The 19,335-nt window shown below is 35.9% G+C and overlaps 1 protein-coding gene across 1 annotated transcript in view; it reads left to right on the top strand.

Annotated features, from left to right (window-relative positions):
* Nucleotides 1-1,369: 1,369 nt before the first annotated feature.
* Nucleotides 1,370-19,335, top strand: part of CRB1 (crumbs cell polarity complex component 1) — a gene marked incomplete at both ends in the record, with an annotated part of 164,994 nt that continues 147,028 nt past the window's right edge. Inside the window, 1 exon segment of the mRNA XM_084245542.1 lies at nt 1,370-1,433. Within this exon segment, the coding sequence (XP_084101668.1) occupies nt 1,370-1,433 (64 nt within the window).

The following is a 19,335-nucleotide window of genomic DNA, read 5'->3' as shown; positions in this document are numbered from 1 at the left end:
GCTCTGCATCTCAATTCTCTAGTTGAGAAAATACAGGAATTAGATTAATAATGTTTTATAATCTGAAATTAGCTTGCTTTCATTGCTAAATTGTTCAGAATAGTTTACATGATAGAGAAAAATCTTTAAAAATAATAACTTTCATAAAGTCTAAGAAATTATTTGAAATGAATCAGACGTCTCCTGTTTTGCCCGCTGCTCCCCTCAGCAGTGTACTTTGGCCCGCCTGCCTGTTCTGTTCCCTGCTCTGTCTCTGGTGAATACTTTCACCCTCCCACGCCTCTGGCCTATATCCCAGTTCTTGTATAAAAATAAATAAATCTTTTAAAAAATTATTTGAAATGGATAGACCACACTTTAGCAAGTAAAATCCCCCAGAGTAGGTCAGAGATAACATTAGTAGAAAACATTAAGGTGACTCTCAAAATATTACTCCTGCCCACTGAGATTCCTGGGCAGGTTTTACAGAGTCATCAAAATACATAACATCTGACAGAGCTTTAGAGCTTTATGCAAACCCCATTATTTAAAGTGCATTTTAAATGTAACAAGTAACCAGTTTTAACAATTGACAAAGGCTATGTACTTACTAATCACAGTCAGACAATAGGCATTCCAATTTCAACTAATAAATGTTCCTACGAAGTGTCCAAGAAATTATAATTGTGGAAACTTGAATAATACTGGAATGAGTCTATGTAAAAAATAAATACTCATGTTTGTATTCAACAATTATGATGAATAAAAGTTAAAGAAATTCCAGAAATTATGAACAGTGTATAAAATGATTCTAGTTATGGAAGAAAAGCTATTTCCACATAATCTCCAGAACGTAACTCCATTTTATCAATAAAAATACATCAGAATTGTAAGATGATGATTTACAAATAGAAACATTTATGTTGTCTATGTTATGAAGATGAGTATATATACAGGAAGATAGGGTGTTCCTTTAATAGTTGCCAGATCATAATAATTGTGTGCCAAAGCATTCATCAGAAATTGATTTTTTAAGAACAACTGAAGACACTAACCTACTGTGGGCCTTTGGAGGAGGCATTGTTAATGGAAAAATACCAGTAGGAAAGACTTGAGGGGGGACTGAATCCAGTCCAGCTTGAAAAAAATCTGCACCAGGTTTGAAGAATCTCCCCATTCTCCTGTGTAAGTAAGATGCTAAGAAGAACAACTGCTTTTTGAATCTTAGTCCCTGTGTTTTCCGTGAAGGAGCTGTGAGAAGGACAGGGCAGAGATGGTATCTGGGGACTTAGAGGCACCTGCTCCTTTCTGAGTCAGACAGAGATTGGGAGCTAGACTGAGACCAGACAGACCACCAGCAAGACATCAAGCATGTCTTCTAAATAACACCATGGCACTTCAGAAAACTAACTACCTTCTCTACCTCAGTTTCTCACTGCTTATCTGCATAAAAAGTAAGTCTTTTCCATTTGTTGCGCTTCTAGTACTTTTCCTGACTTTTAAATACGTTCATTATGCTGCAGGTTCTACAGAATACAATGCTTAAAGAAGGAATAAGTATCTGTGTGAGGAATCATGTGTTAAATCAGTGGTACCAGTCAATCTGAACAATTTTCTAACTATGATTTCCAATAATTATTTAGCTACAGAAAATGTACTTTTTCTTATTTAACTGAGTGGTGAGTAGGTTGAAATGGTCACTGAAAAGAAGGTATTTTGTTGTGTTTATATTTTCAAAAATAGATTTGACACTTTATAATGAATATCCTTTAAAGGGAAGTTATAGGCTATATTGTATTTTATTTGTGCATAAATATTTTCTCTTCACTTTTAAGAACTTTGCATTGCATTTGCTCTTACAAGAAAGGGCATAGTCTCAATTTTTCCCCAAAAGGTAATGACTCAAGTTGTCTCTTTTGCCAGAGAGAAATGGGCTTTCTTTCTACTGTATGTGTTTCTGTTTTATAAATGTAGATATTATATTCCACAAACTTCTTGAAATAAAAAACACAAGTAATTTTCTGGGATAATGTAGTCAGACTTGTGGCAGTCTGGGAAATGTGCAGAGATGGGATGTTCTCAGCTGTGTGTTTGTAAAGGATAACAGCTATTGAGCACGTTTAAAATGAAGACAGGCAGAATGTGTGCTCGTATTAAAAAAAGGCCATTTGATTTGTGTCTGTTGAATCTGAATATCAATAAGGCAAAATATAGAGCAGCTGCCTTTGAATAAGAAGACTTGACATAAGCACACAGTGTTGTGTAATTTGGGTCACCTTCTGTGGCTGCACAAGCAAGATTGTACAGTTTATAGCTGATTATCACAGGTTGGATGAAAATAGGAATAACTAGTGCACAGCTGAAGGCAAGTACAGAAAAGCCAAGCCAAACTTAAACAAGTCAACATGACTACAACACACACAACATTTTTTTCCAGCAATGTATTTGGTAAAAAGCATTGTTATTTAATTAAAATAGTTATTCATCTCTTCATATAACTAAAAGTGTGCCCCATCCAGTAGGAACTGAGGAAAAGTGTTTAACTGAGATGTGCTGATGGAAGAAGGAAGAGAGCAAAGGAAATGACAGACATAAAATCAAAAGTGAAGCAATTCTATAGCATGTTTTATAGCCAAGAATTTTGTAATTTTAACATAATATATATTAAAATTCCCAGAGTTTGTTGCAGTGAACTGTTAAGATGAATATGTAACCTCTAAAGTATAAATTTCTTTTAATTAGGTTCTCAGAATTATGAACTTATAAATGCATACAAATTATTTTTCCAAGAAGGTGATTTATTAATAGACTAAATAATTTGTAGTTGTTTGATTTATTCTCTTGTAAAATATTTTTATTAGCTTAAAATTAATTTTAAAACTCATTTTGTTCAATTTTTAGCAGGTACACTTTTACCTGTGTTAATACATTTGGCTAGCAAGATTTGTGATATTACCTTGCTAGTCAAAACACTGAGCTTAATATTTTTTTTGCCTGACTTTAAAACTCACACAACCTGTCTTCAGTCCTCTTTTCCACCCTTACCATTTTAATTGATATATAACTGGCATATAATATATTAGCTTCAGGCTGTATAACATGAGTCACCCTGTATATATTGTGAAATGATAACTACAAGTCTAATTAATATCCATCACCAAGGTCAGTGTTTTTACCATTTTTTTAAAATAAAGCACTTAATACTCGACATAAATCTTGTTTCTGCAAAATGAATAAAATAAGTTAATAGTAAAATAACTTGTATTAAACATTTTATATATACTGTTTTCTATTTAATTCTTACAACAACTTTATAGGATAGACACTATGACAACCATCCACATTTTAGAGAGTCAGATACTGAGACTCAGCTCACTATAGCAGTGAATTTCAACCTTTGTATACACAGAAATGTTTGCCCAAGATGCAGCCTCTCAAGGGCAGCCCCAGATATTTAGCATGATTGGGTGGATCCTAGGAGTAATTTAACAAGCTCTTTATTTGAAATGCAGGTGATCATAAGTTCAGTACCAATGAATCTTTCCTAAGAACTTTATTGAGAACACAATGATGTTGGGAATTACCAGAATAGTAGAATATAATAGAATATCTCTTCTCAAAGATTTATTTAAGAGTAAAAGCAATATGAGTTTATGAGTGTTATATATTCTTAATGTATGTTAATATATGTTCTTAATATATGTTCTTAATATCCATGACCACCTTATCAAATAGAATTTGTTATTAATTCCATGTTATAGTGGAAGAAACTGAGGCATGTAGAAGTTTATCAACTTGCCAGAGTCATGCTACTGTGAATGGCGGCACTAGGACCAGAACCCAGTGGAGTGGTGGATTTTGTGCTCTTAGTTTACAAGCACAGATTCCCAAGAAGTGACAATGCCAAAAGGGCTAAGCATGCTGCTAACAGCATAATAAGCATACAAAACATTTTAGTATTATTGATAGAGTCATATTTGCTGAATAAATCAATGATTCTTCCCTTTGAACTATGAAGAACATTCTCTTGAATTTAAAAGAGTAATCCCTGGCTCCATACTTTATTTTTTTTATTAAAAAATTACATATATATATATTACATCACTGTTCATTTTTAAACAATGTTTGCTTCCCCCCGTCCCAGGTGTAGTCCCTATAGAATTTCCTCCACCAATTCATCAGTGCGCCATCACCACAGTCCCCTGTGCTCCTTCCTCCCTCCCTCCCTTCCATACTTCTCCCTCTCCCCTGCAGGATGTCTCTGGTTTATAATTGTTTGTTTTTGTTTTGTATTATTGTGTTTTGGCTTGTTATTATTTTTCCCCTGATGTCATATTTGGCTCCCCTATATTCCTCCTATAAGTGAAACCATCTGATATTATCCTTTTTCCTTCTGACTTATTTCACAGAGCATAATTCCTTCTAGCTCCATCCATGTTGCTGTCAATGGTATTAGTTTATCTTTTTTGATTGCTGAATAGTATTCCATTATGTATGTTATACCAAATCTTCTTGATCAAGTCATCTGTTCTGGGGCATTTGGTTTGTTTCCAAGTCCTACCTATTATAAATAATGCTGCAATAAACATAGGGGTGCAGGTATCCTTTTGAATTAATGTTTTTGTGTCCTTTGGGTAGATCCCTAGAAGTGGAATTGCTGGGTCATATGGTAGCTCCATTTTTAGTAGACTGAGGAACCTCCAGGCAGCTTTCCATAGTGGTTGGACCCATTTGCACTCCCACCAGCAATGTAAGAGAGTTACTTTTTCACCACATCCTCGCCAAATTTGTTGTTGCTTGTTTTTTTGATATGTGCCATTCTTACTGGTGTAGGTGGTATCTCAATGTGGTTTTGATTTGCATTTCCCTGATGATAAGGGATGTTGAACATTTTTTCATGTGCCTGTTAGCCATTTGCATTAATCTTTGGAGAAGTGTCTTTTAAGCTCTTCTGCCAATTTCTTTTTTTTTTTTTATTGTTTTACCTTTTTTTAAAAAAGATTTATTTATTTATTTATTTATATAAGCACTGGGTACAGTCAGAAGCGCGGGAGGGTGAGAGCAGGGAATTCACCAGAGCAGGGAACAGAACAGGCAGTGTTGCGAGCCAGCCGCAGCAGTCTGGGTGTCAGGGGTTCCTGAAGGATGGGAAGGCGTTGGCGCAATTGTAGAGAAAATGGTAAGGGAAGGGGAAGGGGAATGAGGAGATGCAGACACTTGATCAGGGTGCTGACATCATCCTGCTGAGGGTCTCAGCAGCCCTTTATTTATACTAAGCATATCGTGAGTACACAAGCATAAGGTAGTGTAACAGAGTGGTCCCCAGGAAAAGGGGAGGTTCCCTGCCCCACCCAAGGGAGGGTGGAGCTGAGGAGGAAGAAGAGAAGCTGCAGAAGAGACTGAGGTAGGAAGCAGGATGGAGCCAGGAGACCTGGAGGAGGCACATGGAGCCTAGAGACATGTGAAGAAACTGCGCTTGTCTTTTGGTCATAGACTGGGTGACACAGATGTGGGTGAGACCCATGGGGAGGTGACAATGGCAGCTTTTATCTTGATGTTGATTTTGCTCTTTTCCTTCCGGGCTTGTCCCGTTGTTTGTGACTCTTTTCTGTGGGTCCCTACTGGAAGATGCTTTAGACTTGTGGCAGGCCTTGGGGCCTTGCTCTGGGCCAATCCCATTTGGATGGACTTTTACCCACGAGGGGATGGGTAACTTTGGGTGCTTCATTTAGAAACTAGACTCTTTGCCTTACCTGTATTGTTTCCTAGTTTTATTAAAGTTCCTTTTCATTAAAGTCTCCTATGTTTTGTGTTGATGCGGCGGATGGCAGAACCCATTTAGAATAGGCAGGTTTGCGGGGTTTTGGGCTGCCCCTCTTCCTGTCCTATAACAGTAGGAAGATAACAATCATCACATGTCCTTTTTCAGGAGCTGCCAAGGGTCTGTTTGCCTTCTGGCAGAGGTGTAACATTTATTATTCTTTGTCTTAAAGAAGGCACAGTTGCTAAACAAATGTTTTCAAAATAGTTATTTACTTTAAACAATCTGACAGTTATTTTATTACTAGCAAAAAGCCTATGTGTCTACAACTAACATTTCTAAGTTTGCCATGGTGAATGATTAACTATGGGCTGAGGGAAACAAAGGGCAGGAAGTTACCTGGGGGAAGGCAGACAAAGGAATTTTTTCTAACTAACCTACAAAGTTTAGACTAACATATAGCCAAATGATTAAAGCAAAAAACAGAAGGCTTTTATTTAGAAATTATCATCTATATTGTTTTAGCTCAACCAGTCATAAAATTGCTATTGTCTTATTCTTGAATGCATACTCTAACAGCTACCATACCAATTGTCACCTCCAGGGGAATCAGCCCTAAACAAACAGGAAGAATTTAGCAGGAGTCAGCTATGGTGCCTCCTGGCTTATTAGGAATTTTCTTACACTTGGAGCATGGATCTTGTCTGCCACCCAACTGCTATCTTTAAAGCAATAGAATTTCCTTCTCTAATTAACCCTTGCCTCAAAAGACCACATCTCCATATTAAAGACTTGGCTAAGGGATGTTTATAGCCTTTTGTTCCCAGAAGTTTTTTCACTTGTTAATGTAAGGCCAAATGTTGACTGCCTTTTGGCAGAGAAAGACTAATTTTATAAAAAATGTAATAATTGTATTATGCAGTGCCATTTGCCACCAAATTGGTTATTCAGTAATTGATCAGTATTTGCAGTTTTACTTTTAAATGAATATTTTTAGCAATGGTAGAAACTAGCCATAAACAAATGAGGAGAATCTTGGAGTCAGCTAATGAGATTCCTGATTTTTCAGAAATCTGCCCCATGCCCGGACTTTTGTCAGACTGTTATAGAGCAACCCCGATATTAAACGGGTTTCTGGCTGTGGGTCCTCACCCGCGCGCTTTAAAGGGACTTATGAATACTCTACTACAGACACACACAAAAGGGTTAATAAAAGGTTTATTTACAAGAGGAAAGGAAATAAGGAAAATGTACAACTCAGGGAGAAAATAGGGAAATAAAGTCTTTAATGCGTCCTACCCGATTCGACGACCTGGAAACCCAAAGTCACTCCCAGAGCTGGCCGGATGCTCCCAGCTGGCCGAGAGCCCAAAAATGGAGAGCCCCCCAAAGCCCACGTGTCTGCCTTTTGTATCCACCTGGCTGCTTAACCCCAACCTCAGGTCCCAGCCACCTTCCCTTTGGTGGTGATGGGATTTGGAGTTTCCAGTGTCTTTGGCTTTGACCTGGGGTGGGGGTGGAGTCCACAAAGCCTGTATGGAATTTGCTTTGGGACCGCCTTTTCCCCCTAACAAGACTACATGAGTAGCATGGCTCCCCATAAGGCAGAGTGTTAAATACACTGCTGAGGGGAACAGTGGGCATGGCTCTTCTGCCAATTTCTTGACTGGATCGTTTACTTTGTTTGTGTTGAGTCTTGTGAGTTCTTTGTAGATCTTTGTGATCAGTCCCTTATCAGTTGTCCATACTCTATTTTTTTTTTTTTTCATAAGAACACTTGCTGCCTTGCTCTGGAAGCAGAGGAGTACTGTTTATGTTGTTTGTCTGGTGTCCCTCACTGTTGCCTTCCACACAGGCACATGAGACATGAAAAATAACACTAAAGTAGAGTTTAAGAGGTAACATTTATTTCCTGTTTCCTCCTGGAATTGCAATGAATTTGGTTACACTCTTCCAATTGTTTTCAAATCTGTTCCACAATTTTGCAAAATTGGGTCTAACGTATGGAATCAACCAAGTTTTAATAATTCTAGAAGGGCCATTATTTTGTTTTTGAAATATCGAGGTACTTTCTGATATATTAAGAGAATTTAATTTTGTATATTAAGAAAGATATGTTGAATAAGACTTTCCTGTGATCCATTGTTTTAGGACTCCTTTAGACAAGGAGAGCACTTTATGATAAAATTTGTGTACTTGACAGAGAATCTGTCGTGGAGGACATTAAAGATACTACTCAGTCAGAGCAATTAAGCATTTGAAAAGTCTCTCTGGCCATACTTAGCTAGTCTTTTAAGAATCTGGAGAGAAATTGAATACTTTAAAGTAAATCTTACATCTAAATTAACTTAAAAGTAATTGTTCTAACTTATATTCAAAGCATAGCATGTAAATAAAATGTGGTTTGACAAATTTGTTATTAAAGTTACTTGAATAATTCCAAAGACTTTGGAATTGCATCTGATCTTCTGGAACTCAGCAATTACTAAATAACTTCTTTGAATATAGTTATTATAAAGAATTACTTTAAAATGGGGCCTCCCTGGTGGTGCAGCAGTTGAGCGCTGGGTTGAGAAGCTGCCCACAGCCTCTGCAGCGCGGGTTCGATCCCCGGCTGCTCCCTGGCCTCCATGGGAGGGTCCCACATGGCGCGCAGACCTCTCCTGCCGCCCGCTGCTCCCCTCAGCAGTGTACTTCGGTCCTTCTGCCTGCTCTGCTCCCCGCTCTGGCTCTGGTGAATTCTCTCACCCTCCGGCGCTTTTGACTGTACCCAATGCTTGTATAAATAAATAAATAAATCTTAAAAAAAACCAAAAGAATAACTTTAAAATAATCTACCTAAAGTACAAGAACAAATACAATCTGTAAAGATAAAATTTGGTCTAATTTATCCAATCTTAATGCCATTATCAAGACATACTTGACTTTCTACAAAAGATCAGAGGAGGTTGATGTTATTCATTATGGAGTAATCACCTATTCTTTACAATTCTACACATGTAGAAACATTTAAAACTTTGATATTCACTGTGCTAATTAATATCTTTGCAGCAGAATGTTGTAAAGTGTCGACTAATTATCAGAGTGAGGAAAGAAATCTTTGCTTCTTCACATAAAATTATCTCATCAGTTTAAAGTAGTTTAAAGTAAAATATTCTCTACTACATGAAGGTTGCCCAATGTTCTCGATATCACATAGCAGAGAAAATTTTAGCTTCTTTTGATAATTATCTTAGGTAAATCAAATTTTTCAGAAGCACTGCATTCTTTTTTCAACTTTGATGATTTAAAGAATGACCGTTAATGGCCCACAATATAAGTGAGAATTTGAGTGGGCAAAAAAATTAATAGTTTTTAGTTCTATTTTAAATGTATTAATGATTTACCAAGAAATCTCTGAGAAGAGATTTGGAAAGTGAAAACGAGATTCTCACTCTTCCCCATTTACACTCTGTTGAATTTCTGTTCACACTAGGTTAAGCCTTTACTGTGTGGACTTACACTGTACTTTTTGTTTCTCTTTTATGGAGACTATACACCGTTCTTGTATTGATTTACTTATGTATTACCAATGAGATTTAAGACATGACCATAAGAATCATGGATATTTTGCTAAGTAATATATCCCTAGACAAAGGGTAGTTACTACTCAACTAAGTAGTAACTCAAAGAGGAGTTATTAAATGAACTAATGATAGAATTTTCAAAGCACAGAGTACAAGAATTGAATAACTTCCTCATGACATTTTTGCATTGTTTTACCTCTTACATTGTTTAACTTTTTAAATAATAGACATTATAATTTTAGACTTACAGAAAAATTGAGATTATAGTATAGAGGGATACTCTATACCCCAGTTTCCCATGTTCTTAACATTTCACATTGGTATGGCAGATTTGTTATGTTTAACAAACCATTATTGACACATTATTACTAGCTAAAGGCCACACTTTACATAGATTTCTTTAGACAATACCTGCTATCCCTTTTCTATGTTAGAATTGCATCCAGAATTCCAATTACTTTCAATTGTCATGCATCCTTAGAGGATACATGTATTCATGTTCCTCTTGACTATGACCAGTTAAGAGTATGATTAATAGGGACAGTGGCACAGAATTGTATATAAATAAGTTTTCATAGCAAGTAATTTTTTCTCTCTTCCTTAAATGAATGTTCAGTACTTTTAACCTTGTTGTGTTTATATTTTAATAGTGTGAGAAATACAAAACCCTAATAAATAAGTATAATACATAGTTGTGAGCTGTCCATAGTGCTTTAGAGAAAAGCAAAGGATGAGAAACAAACAGGTGAGCCATTGCAATGTATGAGTGAAAAATAATTTGCAATGAAAATAGGAAGTGCAAAGGCCCTGAGGTATGAATGTGCCTAAATGTTTGATATATTCTAAATGTCCAACACAGCTGCAGTGGAGTAAATGAAATAAAGCAAAGTCAGTGTCAGCTATTTTGTTATCCCTATCTCTAATCCCCATAATAATCCTAGTAGCTATTATTTAAGACACCAAAGACTGACATAATTTGTGTAATATACTTAAAACATAGGTGTCAGGCTATAATGATATTTAAACCTATGTCTGTCAGTTCTAAGTCTCACACCATTTCAAAATATCCAAAAGGTTTAGGAATTTTGCCAATGATAATTTAAGCCAATGATAGTTTGAAAAGAGCTAATGTGAACTAAACAATGGTAGATATCATTGCACCACAGAAATTGGCAAATTTTTGGAAAAAAAAATTAGTCTTAGATAACTTTGTACCCATTTCACCTTTAAAACTTTTTGAAATTATAAATGTTTACAATTTCTAGAGTTATCGCATTCCTATGAATAAAATTTGTAGAGGCAGGACTTGATGCTATGTGACTTATTTAAGCTTGTCATCTTTTTGGTTTGTCACATAATTCACCTGATAATTCCAAATGAATGATTCTTTTCTCTAAATTGAAAATTATTTGAGCTTTCAAATTAAGTCCATTTTTGGGCAAACAGATTAGCAAGAGTACAATGTTAATGAGGCTATTTATATTTTAATCTTAGTACAATTCACTGTACCACATGCTCCACTTTCACTTCAAGCCAACTGAAAGTCTAAGTAGTCACCTGTTCTGACCAACTGGTTATAAACCAGTGGTCCCCACAGAGGTATAGAAAGAACTTCTGTTTTCATCAGTTATCATTCTGAAAAACTACCATTTAAAGAGAAGATTGCAACTAAGCAGTGAATTTTCCTTATTCTCTTTTTAAAACAATTATAGTATTATAATGAAAACTGATTTGTCAATTTTCAAAAGACAAATGCAATTTTATGTTAAGATTTTCATTTGCTTAATATATGTCTAGCACTGTCCTGAGTATTTTACATAATGGAAAGGGAGAGTTAACAGCAGCCTCCTTGGACTTTTCTCTAGAACAAGCATGACTTCAAATTTAACCCTTGGTCTTGTGGCGTCAACTCAGGATTTGTTAGAAATTTAGCTGTATTGGATACAAGATAAATGAGAATCCTGAGTACCAGGCTAAGTACTTGTAACTTATTGACAAGGTTGTTTAATGAGTAATTGGGAGCTAGTGCACTGGAGCTGTCCTGTGGAGAATGGCCACACAAATCAGTTTGACCCCAAAGACACAGGATGGGGATATTGGTATCTCATTGTGAGTACAGGGGTGCTAAAGAATAATGCTGGAGATAATCGCTAGGCAAAATTTACCTTTAGAAAACTATAGGCCAATCTCCCTAATGAACACTGATGCAAAAATCCTCAATAAAATTTTAGCTATCAGAATCCAACAGTGTATCCATAAGGTAATTCACCACGACCAAGTAGGATTCATTCCAGGGACACAAGGATGGTTGAACATCCGAAAATCAATCAGCGTTATCCAACACATCAACAAAAAGAAATATAAAAACCATATGATAATATAAATAGATGCCGAGAAAGCTTTCGACAAAGTGCAACACCCATTCATGATAAAAGCCCTTGAAATTCTTGGGATACAAGGAGCATACCTCAACATCATAAAGGCCATATACGACAAGCCAACAGCCAGTATCATTCTCAATGGTGAAAAGCTGAAAGCATTTCCATTAAGATCTGGAACAAGACAAGGATGCCCACTCTCACCACTGCTTTTCAATATAATACTGGAAGTCCTAGCCAGAGCAATAAGACAAGAGAAAGACATCCAAGGAATCCAAATAGGAAAAGAAGAAGTCAAACTATCACTATTTGCAGATGATATGATAATATACATAGAGAACCCCAAAAAATCCATAGAAAAACTAATTCAACTCATCAATCAATTCAGCAAAGTGGCAGGATACAAAATCAACATGCAAAAGTCAGAAGCCTTCCTATACACTAACAATAAATCTGAAGAAGAAGAAATGAAAAAAAATCCCCATTATTATCGAAACAAAAAAAATCAAATACTTGGGAATAAATCTAACAAAAGAGGTAAAGGACCTGTACAAAGAAAACTATAAAACACTGTTAAAAGAAATAGAAGGAGATACAAAGAAATGGAAAGACATCCCCTGCTCATGGATTGGAAGAATAAACATTATTAAAATGGCCATCCTATCAAAAGCAATATACCGATTCAATGCTATTCCAATAAAAATTTCAATGTTATTCTTCAAAGAAATAGAACAATTATTGATGAAATTCATATGGAATCACCAAAAACCCCGAATAGCCAAAGCTCTCCTGAAAAAAAAAAGAAGGGAATGGAGGCATCACACTCCCAGACTTCAAACTATACTACAAAGCCATAATCATCAAAACTGCATGGTATTGGAACAAGAACAGACACACAGACCAATGGAATCGAATAGAAAATCCAGAAATAAACCCACATATTTATGGTCATCTAATATTTGACAAAGGAGCAAAGAATATGCATTGGAGCAAAGAAAGTCTGTTCAATAAATGGTGCTGGGAAAACTGGGTCGCTACATGCAAAAGAATGAAGCTTGACTACTACCTCACACCATACACAAAAACCAACTCAAAATGGATTAAAGAACTAGACATAAAACCTGAAACCATAAAATACATAGAAGGAAATATAGGCGAAACACTACGTGATTTGCACATCAAAGACATCTTTACAGACACATCACCCAAAGCAGTGATAGTGAAGGCAAAGATAAACAGCTGGGACTACATCAAATTAAAGAACTTCTGCACAGCAAAAGCGACAATAACAAAAACAAAGAGAACCCCACCAACTGGGAGAACATTTTTGCACACAACAGTAATGATAAAGGATTGATCACAAAAATCTGCAAAGAGCTGATGAGTCTCAACAACAGCAAAGAAAATAATCCAGTCAAAAAATGGGCAGAAGAGCTAAAAAGAAACTTCTCTGAAGAGGAAATGCAAATGGCCAACAAGCATATGAAAAAATGTTCAACATCACTTGTCATCAGGGAAATGCAAATCAAAACTACCATGAGACACCATCTTACACCAGTGAGAATGGCACATATTAAAAATCTAGCAACAACAAATGTTGGCGAGGGTGTGGAGAAAAAGGAACTCTTCTGCACTGTTGGTGGGAGTGCAAACTGGTCCAACCACTATGGAGAGCTGTGTGGAGATTTCTGGACCTACTAAACATAGAGCTTCCATATGATCCAGCAATTCCACTCCTAGGTATTTACCCAAAGGACACAGAAACATCAATTCCAAAGAACACCTGCACCCCTATGTTTATAGCAGCACTGTTTACAATAGCTAAGCTTTGGAAACAGCCCAAATGCCCAAAAATAGATGACTGGATCAAGAAGATATGGTACATATATACCATGGAATATTACTCAGCATTCAAAAAAGATAAACACATGCAATTTGCAGCAACATGGATGGCGCTGGAAGGGATCATGCTCAGTGAAATAAGCCAAAAAGAAAAAGAAAAATACCGGATGGTCTCACTCATAGCAGGAATCTAGAAAACTTAAATAAGGGACCAGGAAAATGAATAACTATAAGAAAGTGAAAATCAAAATCAACAAAAATCTATGAACCAGAGACACTTTTGGGGGGGTGGGTGGAGGGAGGGGAGGGATTGTGGTCAAAATGGGGGGGTTGAAATTGTATGGGGAATATAAAAATAAAATTTATTATACAAAATTTACTTTTACTCAGTTTATATAAGGCTTGTCTGAAAATAGAAATCATTCTACTTGTGAACAAAAAAGAAATGCACATGGGACATAGCTTTCCCTTTTAGCCATACAAATGGGTAAAAACAAATAAGAAATACAGCTAAAGATCATGTTGCATTAAAGGCTATATTCTCAAAGGCATTTCCACTCCTGAGACGTGGGATAACACGGATTGAAATTACCCTTCCGCCCAAAGCAATAAAAAAATTGACAAGATCTATTCAGTGGGAAGAGGGGAGTAAAAGTATGAATACTAGATTGATGGGATCTGAGTTCTAGAAAAGTCTAACAAATAAAATACAAATAGTTTTATTTTAGATTGTTTTTCCGAATGCAAAAAGAGATATAAATAATGTTCAGCTGTAATAACAAGAAACACTTTTTCACAGAAAGGAAAAACAGGCTTTAGAACTTAGGCTAAATTGCTGCTGGGGTTGAATTCTGCCCCTACTATTCGATAAACTTGGTCTCTCCTGTGTCTAAATTTTCTCACCCTTAGATCTGTTTGATTGGTTCACTAACTCCTTAATTCTCTACTGTGTATTCATGAACCATCTGAAACTTCAACAATCATTTGCCATGACCTCAAATCTGTCTTCTGTACCTTGCCCAGAAGTCCCAATATGCAGACTATAATTCTATCCCTTCAGATTATTTCCTTAATTTTATTATCCAATCATAATTGTCCTTTCTAGACTAAGAACAATTAAGTATAATATCAGTATCAGTACTGGCTCAGTAGGTTCTTGGGAGGCAGGAGAGTAGTTTGGTGACTGCTGACTGGGTCCTTGATACAACTGACTATGAGTTGGTGGTGAACACAGACAAGGTATTTGAAAGGTTTGACTCTGAAGAAGGGAAGACAGATGCTACATAGCTGCAGGGAAGTGAAGCATATAAAGATGGCTATATTACAAATTTTATTGTTTTATAAAGTAAAAATCTGCTTTTCTGGAAAGCAGTTTGACATTACTTTAAATTTGACTGTAAATATACTCTATGACCTTGTAATCACACTCTTAAGAATGCATACTTAGAAGAAATAGCTTCAGTGTATATGTGCAATAGCAAATGTATGAAAAAATATTCAAGCAGTTTAGTTCCTATAAACAAAAATCTTAAAAGAAAACAACTGTGTTGACTGAGCAGAAAACAAAGTATGATAGATTTATATAATGTATTTTTAGAGATATTGAAAACCAATGAACTATGGTTAGATGCAACTACTTGCATGCATCTTGAAAACCTAACATTGAACAAAAGAATCAGTGTTCATGGAATTTGGTGTGATACAGATACAAAGCTCAAAATTATTCCCAAACTAAGCAAAAAGGCCTAAAAAAGAATCTAAAACACAAAAGACAAGAGGGAAATTGGTCAATAAGCCAAGTATCAGGCATGAAGGCTGAGTCGTCTAGTGAATCTCTGACTGACTAACTGACAGAAGACTAGAAAATCCAAGTGAAGGAGAGAAGGGCACACATGTCAGATGCCAGATTAAAAGACCATAAGATAGGTTCTCACTCCAGAACTTGGGGGAACATCAATTTGAGGCACAGAAGACTCTTCAGGTCAGCTCAAAAAGTGTTAGTGTTAAAGCAAATCAAATTAAAATCAGAGCTGAATGCATTATTGAAATTAAATATCTCATCAGGCAACAGAAGCGAAGTAGGAAAGGATGTCATGTTCTTTAAAGAGCCATTCTCAAGGCAGCCCTAAATGACAAACATTTCCTGAGTTTCTCATCTTTAATGAAACTGCACTAACTATAAGCATATTGTATGTCATTAACTTGGTCTCCAATATCTTACTTTCTCATTACCAGCTGTTTGATAAAATGAACCCCAAATTGAAATGGCTAGTCCAATTATTACTACTGAAGAGAAGAGCTTGTTCATTTTTTTCTGTTTACTTTTACACTGAAGTGAAAACAGTTATTACTCCTAATAGCAGAATGTAAAATAACAGCTAATTATTTCCATTTGCCATCTTATTTTTATAAATGACTTGCTTATATATGTATATTTATACATAACTATATATATAATTGATTAAAACTATTACATAGCCTTATTCTCTCCAACATCTCTATTTAGTGACAAATCAGTTAAGTGTTATTATCCTGAGGTTAAATATGAAGTTCAGATCCTGAGAAAATAAGTGATCTGTCCTGGCTAGGATGAAGATAGAACCCAAATTAAAATACAGATTTTGGGACCTCCCTGGTGGTTCAAGGGGTTAAGACACAGCAGTATGAAGCCATCTGCAGCCACTGCAGCACAAGTTTGATCCCTGGCCAGGGAGGTGACCCACATGTCTCAGCAGACCTCTCTTGAATTCGCCCACTGCTCACCTTGGCAGTGTATTTTGGTCAATTCTGTTCCCCACTCTGTCTCTGGCGAATCTTCTCACCCTCCACATCTCTGGCCTGTACCCCAGTTCTTATATGCATAAATAAGTGAAAATTTTAAAAAATAAAATAAAATAATTTTTTTTTGTGGTTCATGCTATCCTTGGCTAACATCTAAATAAGTCACATTAGGTTAATTGTGACTCTGTCCCCTTCTCCAAAAGCTAAATTCATTTTTTTGTGTGTGTGACATTTTTGTGTGTGACATCACATACTTGGAAAAAAAAAAGATGGTCCAATAAACCCCTTAAAATTTGATGTTTCTTGAGAAAAATAAAAAGGCAGTAAGATCTTTCAACAAATCTGCATCCCTTGACTGAATGGAAGAAGATCTGTGTTGATATGTCAGGACATATCAGTTCATTCTAAGTCATGATGAGTATAATTAATTGCAGGCTTTTGTATTAAATAGTATGATATAGAAAGATCTATATAATTCAGCTGATGAATTATTCAGTTTATAAACTGACATTTGGGATCCACTTAAAAAAAAACTCACAAGAATTCATTGTCAGGCTAATTTCTGAGAATATTTTTGTTACAGAATTAGGTGGTGGGGGAGGGTTGTATGAGGAAGAACCAAAGATGGTTAGAGGGGAAAACAGAAATAAAGTATTCAGCCTCAAATTAGTAAAGTGTGTCTGCAACTGAACAGCATCAGGATGTAAACAGAATAGGTCAGACCAGAAAACAACCACGAGGGGCTCACACAAGGCCATGTTTTAGAGGCGCTTTTAGCCAGAAGTCTCTGGATGATCCAAAATAGGGACATTCAAACTGATATAATTCATGAAATCCAAAATTTAGGAGAATAGGGAGAATCCAGTTTGTCTGAGGGAAATTAAATGATTAAAGAATGGAAGCTGGGAAAAAAACAACCAACAATCAGGAGAAACTAGGAAAAAACAAGATAGTATATTTGAAGGGCCAGGATGAGTATTCTCTTGGTAACTGAAGCAGACTTCCTGCCTAAGATTTAGAGTTTTTCTACACCTTAGGTAAGAATTATCCCTCTATGGACAGCCCAGGCTTGCCAGGAAACTGGAAGGTCTGTATTGAAAGAAAGGATATTTGTCCAGAGGCAAAAAAGGCTGCCATATGCAGTGAGTGACAAGGTAAGTTTTTGGTGGGGTATTATGTGGCGAAGTCAGGCTATTGAAGGAAATTCCAACTGAGGCACACAAGTTTCAGGAGACAAGGTTCAAAGAAGAGAAGTTTATCTGCTGCTGAAAACTCATTTGCGCCAAAAGGAAAATATCACAGAAAAGAATGATATAAACACTGAAAGTCAAGTAGAGAAGCCTCACTCTGTGCTTTCTTGCCACCCACAGTCATTTTCACTGCCTAAAGCTCCCAGGTTTTCATTTCCAAAGCACAGCAAATGGAATTAGTCACTACAACTCAATAGAACTCTCCGTATTCTAGGCACAGCATGTTGTCAGTGGTGTTTCTTGGCAGCACACTAAAAAAGAAAACTTGGTTTATGTAACGTGATTTTTTCCCCCCCTACAACTGTGAAAATAAGTTAGGTATAAAAATTTATGTCCTTTTACCTTTATTTATTTGTTCCATTCAAATTTCTCTGGAATCTATATGGTACTGGGAGGCAAGAGACATAATAACTAACATTTATCAAGCACTATTCATTTCCTTCCACTTTACATATAATATTTCATGCAAAAGTCTTCATAGAACTTAGTAAGGGCTCACAATGCTAAGTTACAGATCCACAGTCAGGATTATGGGTTCAAGTTTCAGATCTGTTCTAAGTGACCGAAACCTTGAGTAAATTACTTCCATAGTCATCAGTATTCACGATGAGATCCAGAGCATGATCACTTAGCTGTCATTTATGGGAGGAGCTTGGGAAAGCAAAAAAAGTCTTAGATTTTATTCATACATTCAATCTTAATGTTTATAGGTGATTGAATAAAAGAGTTCTTTTATATATACTCGGTGGAATACTACTCAGCTATTAAAAATGTTGAAATCTTCCTTTTTGTGACAATGTGATTGGTACTTACGGTGACAATGCTGAGTGAAGTCAGTCAGAAATTGAAAGAAAATTATGGGATGGTTTCATTCATGTGGAATATAAATAACTAAGGCAAATGAATTAAACCAAAAAAACAAAAATAATTCTTATACTCTGAAAAATATGATGGCTACCAGAGGGAATGGGGAGGAGATGCTTCAAGAGATAGAGGGGCCAATTTGATAATGTGATGTCACAAGAATTTTGGTGATGGTTGAATGACTCATGTACACATCTTGAGGTGTTAGGCTGCACTCCCAATATTACATGGTTTTGTAAATGACTAGTAAATCAGTAACATATGGTTTTTTACAACGAAAGCAATATATAACATTAAAAAAAGAAAATGCACATTAATATTGCTACCGTTCCTTTATAAGCTTTAGCAACTGTCAACTATGTCTTCAATTGAGAAAATTAAATTAGAGAAGAAAATATTGTATTTCACCTTAATGTTGAATGTCAAGAAGATATATAGTGAATTAATAGCATTTCTTTGAATGATTTACATATTTCTTGCCCTAATTTAGATGAATTTATTTTCTCATATTCCTCTAATGAGGTAAAATCAATTTACAATGAAGTGCATAGTATAAAGTGTATAATTTAATGAATTTCTACAAATATGTACTCTCACTTAAGCACCACTACAGTAAAAATAATAATTTCCAGCATGCCAAAGTATACTTCATGCTTCTTTCTATTCAATCCCTACATCCCATAATCATTTTTCCAGTTTTGTTTGTGAACATTCAGTGTAAGTAGCATTGCACGGAAAAAGGAAAATAATGCCTTAATTATGTTATAAAAATAGCTTTCACCTCACCAACTTTCTAAAACTAGGTTTCTAGACCCCAGAAGTCCGTGTATTACATTTTGGGAATTGCAGCTCTAACAATAATAGTCTGTGCCCTTAACTCTCTGTCAACTTACAGTTAATGTTTCCTTTCACAC

The sequence above is a fragment of the Talpa europaea genome (genome assembly GCF_964194135.1).
Source record: "Talpa europaea genome assembly, chromosome: 10".
Taxonomy (NCBI): Eukaryota; Metazoa; Chordata; class Mammalia; order Eulipotyphla; family Talpidae; genus Talpa; species Talpa europaea.
Note: the sequence above shows the minus strand (reverse complement) of the source record. Positions and strands in the feature narration are given on the sequence as shown.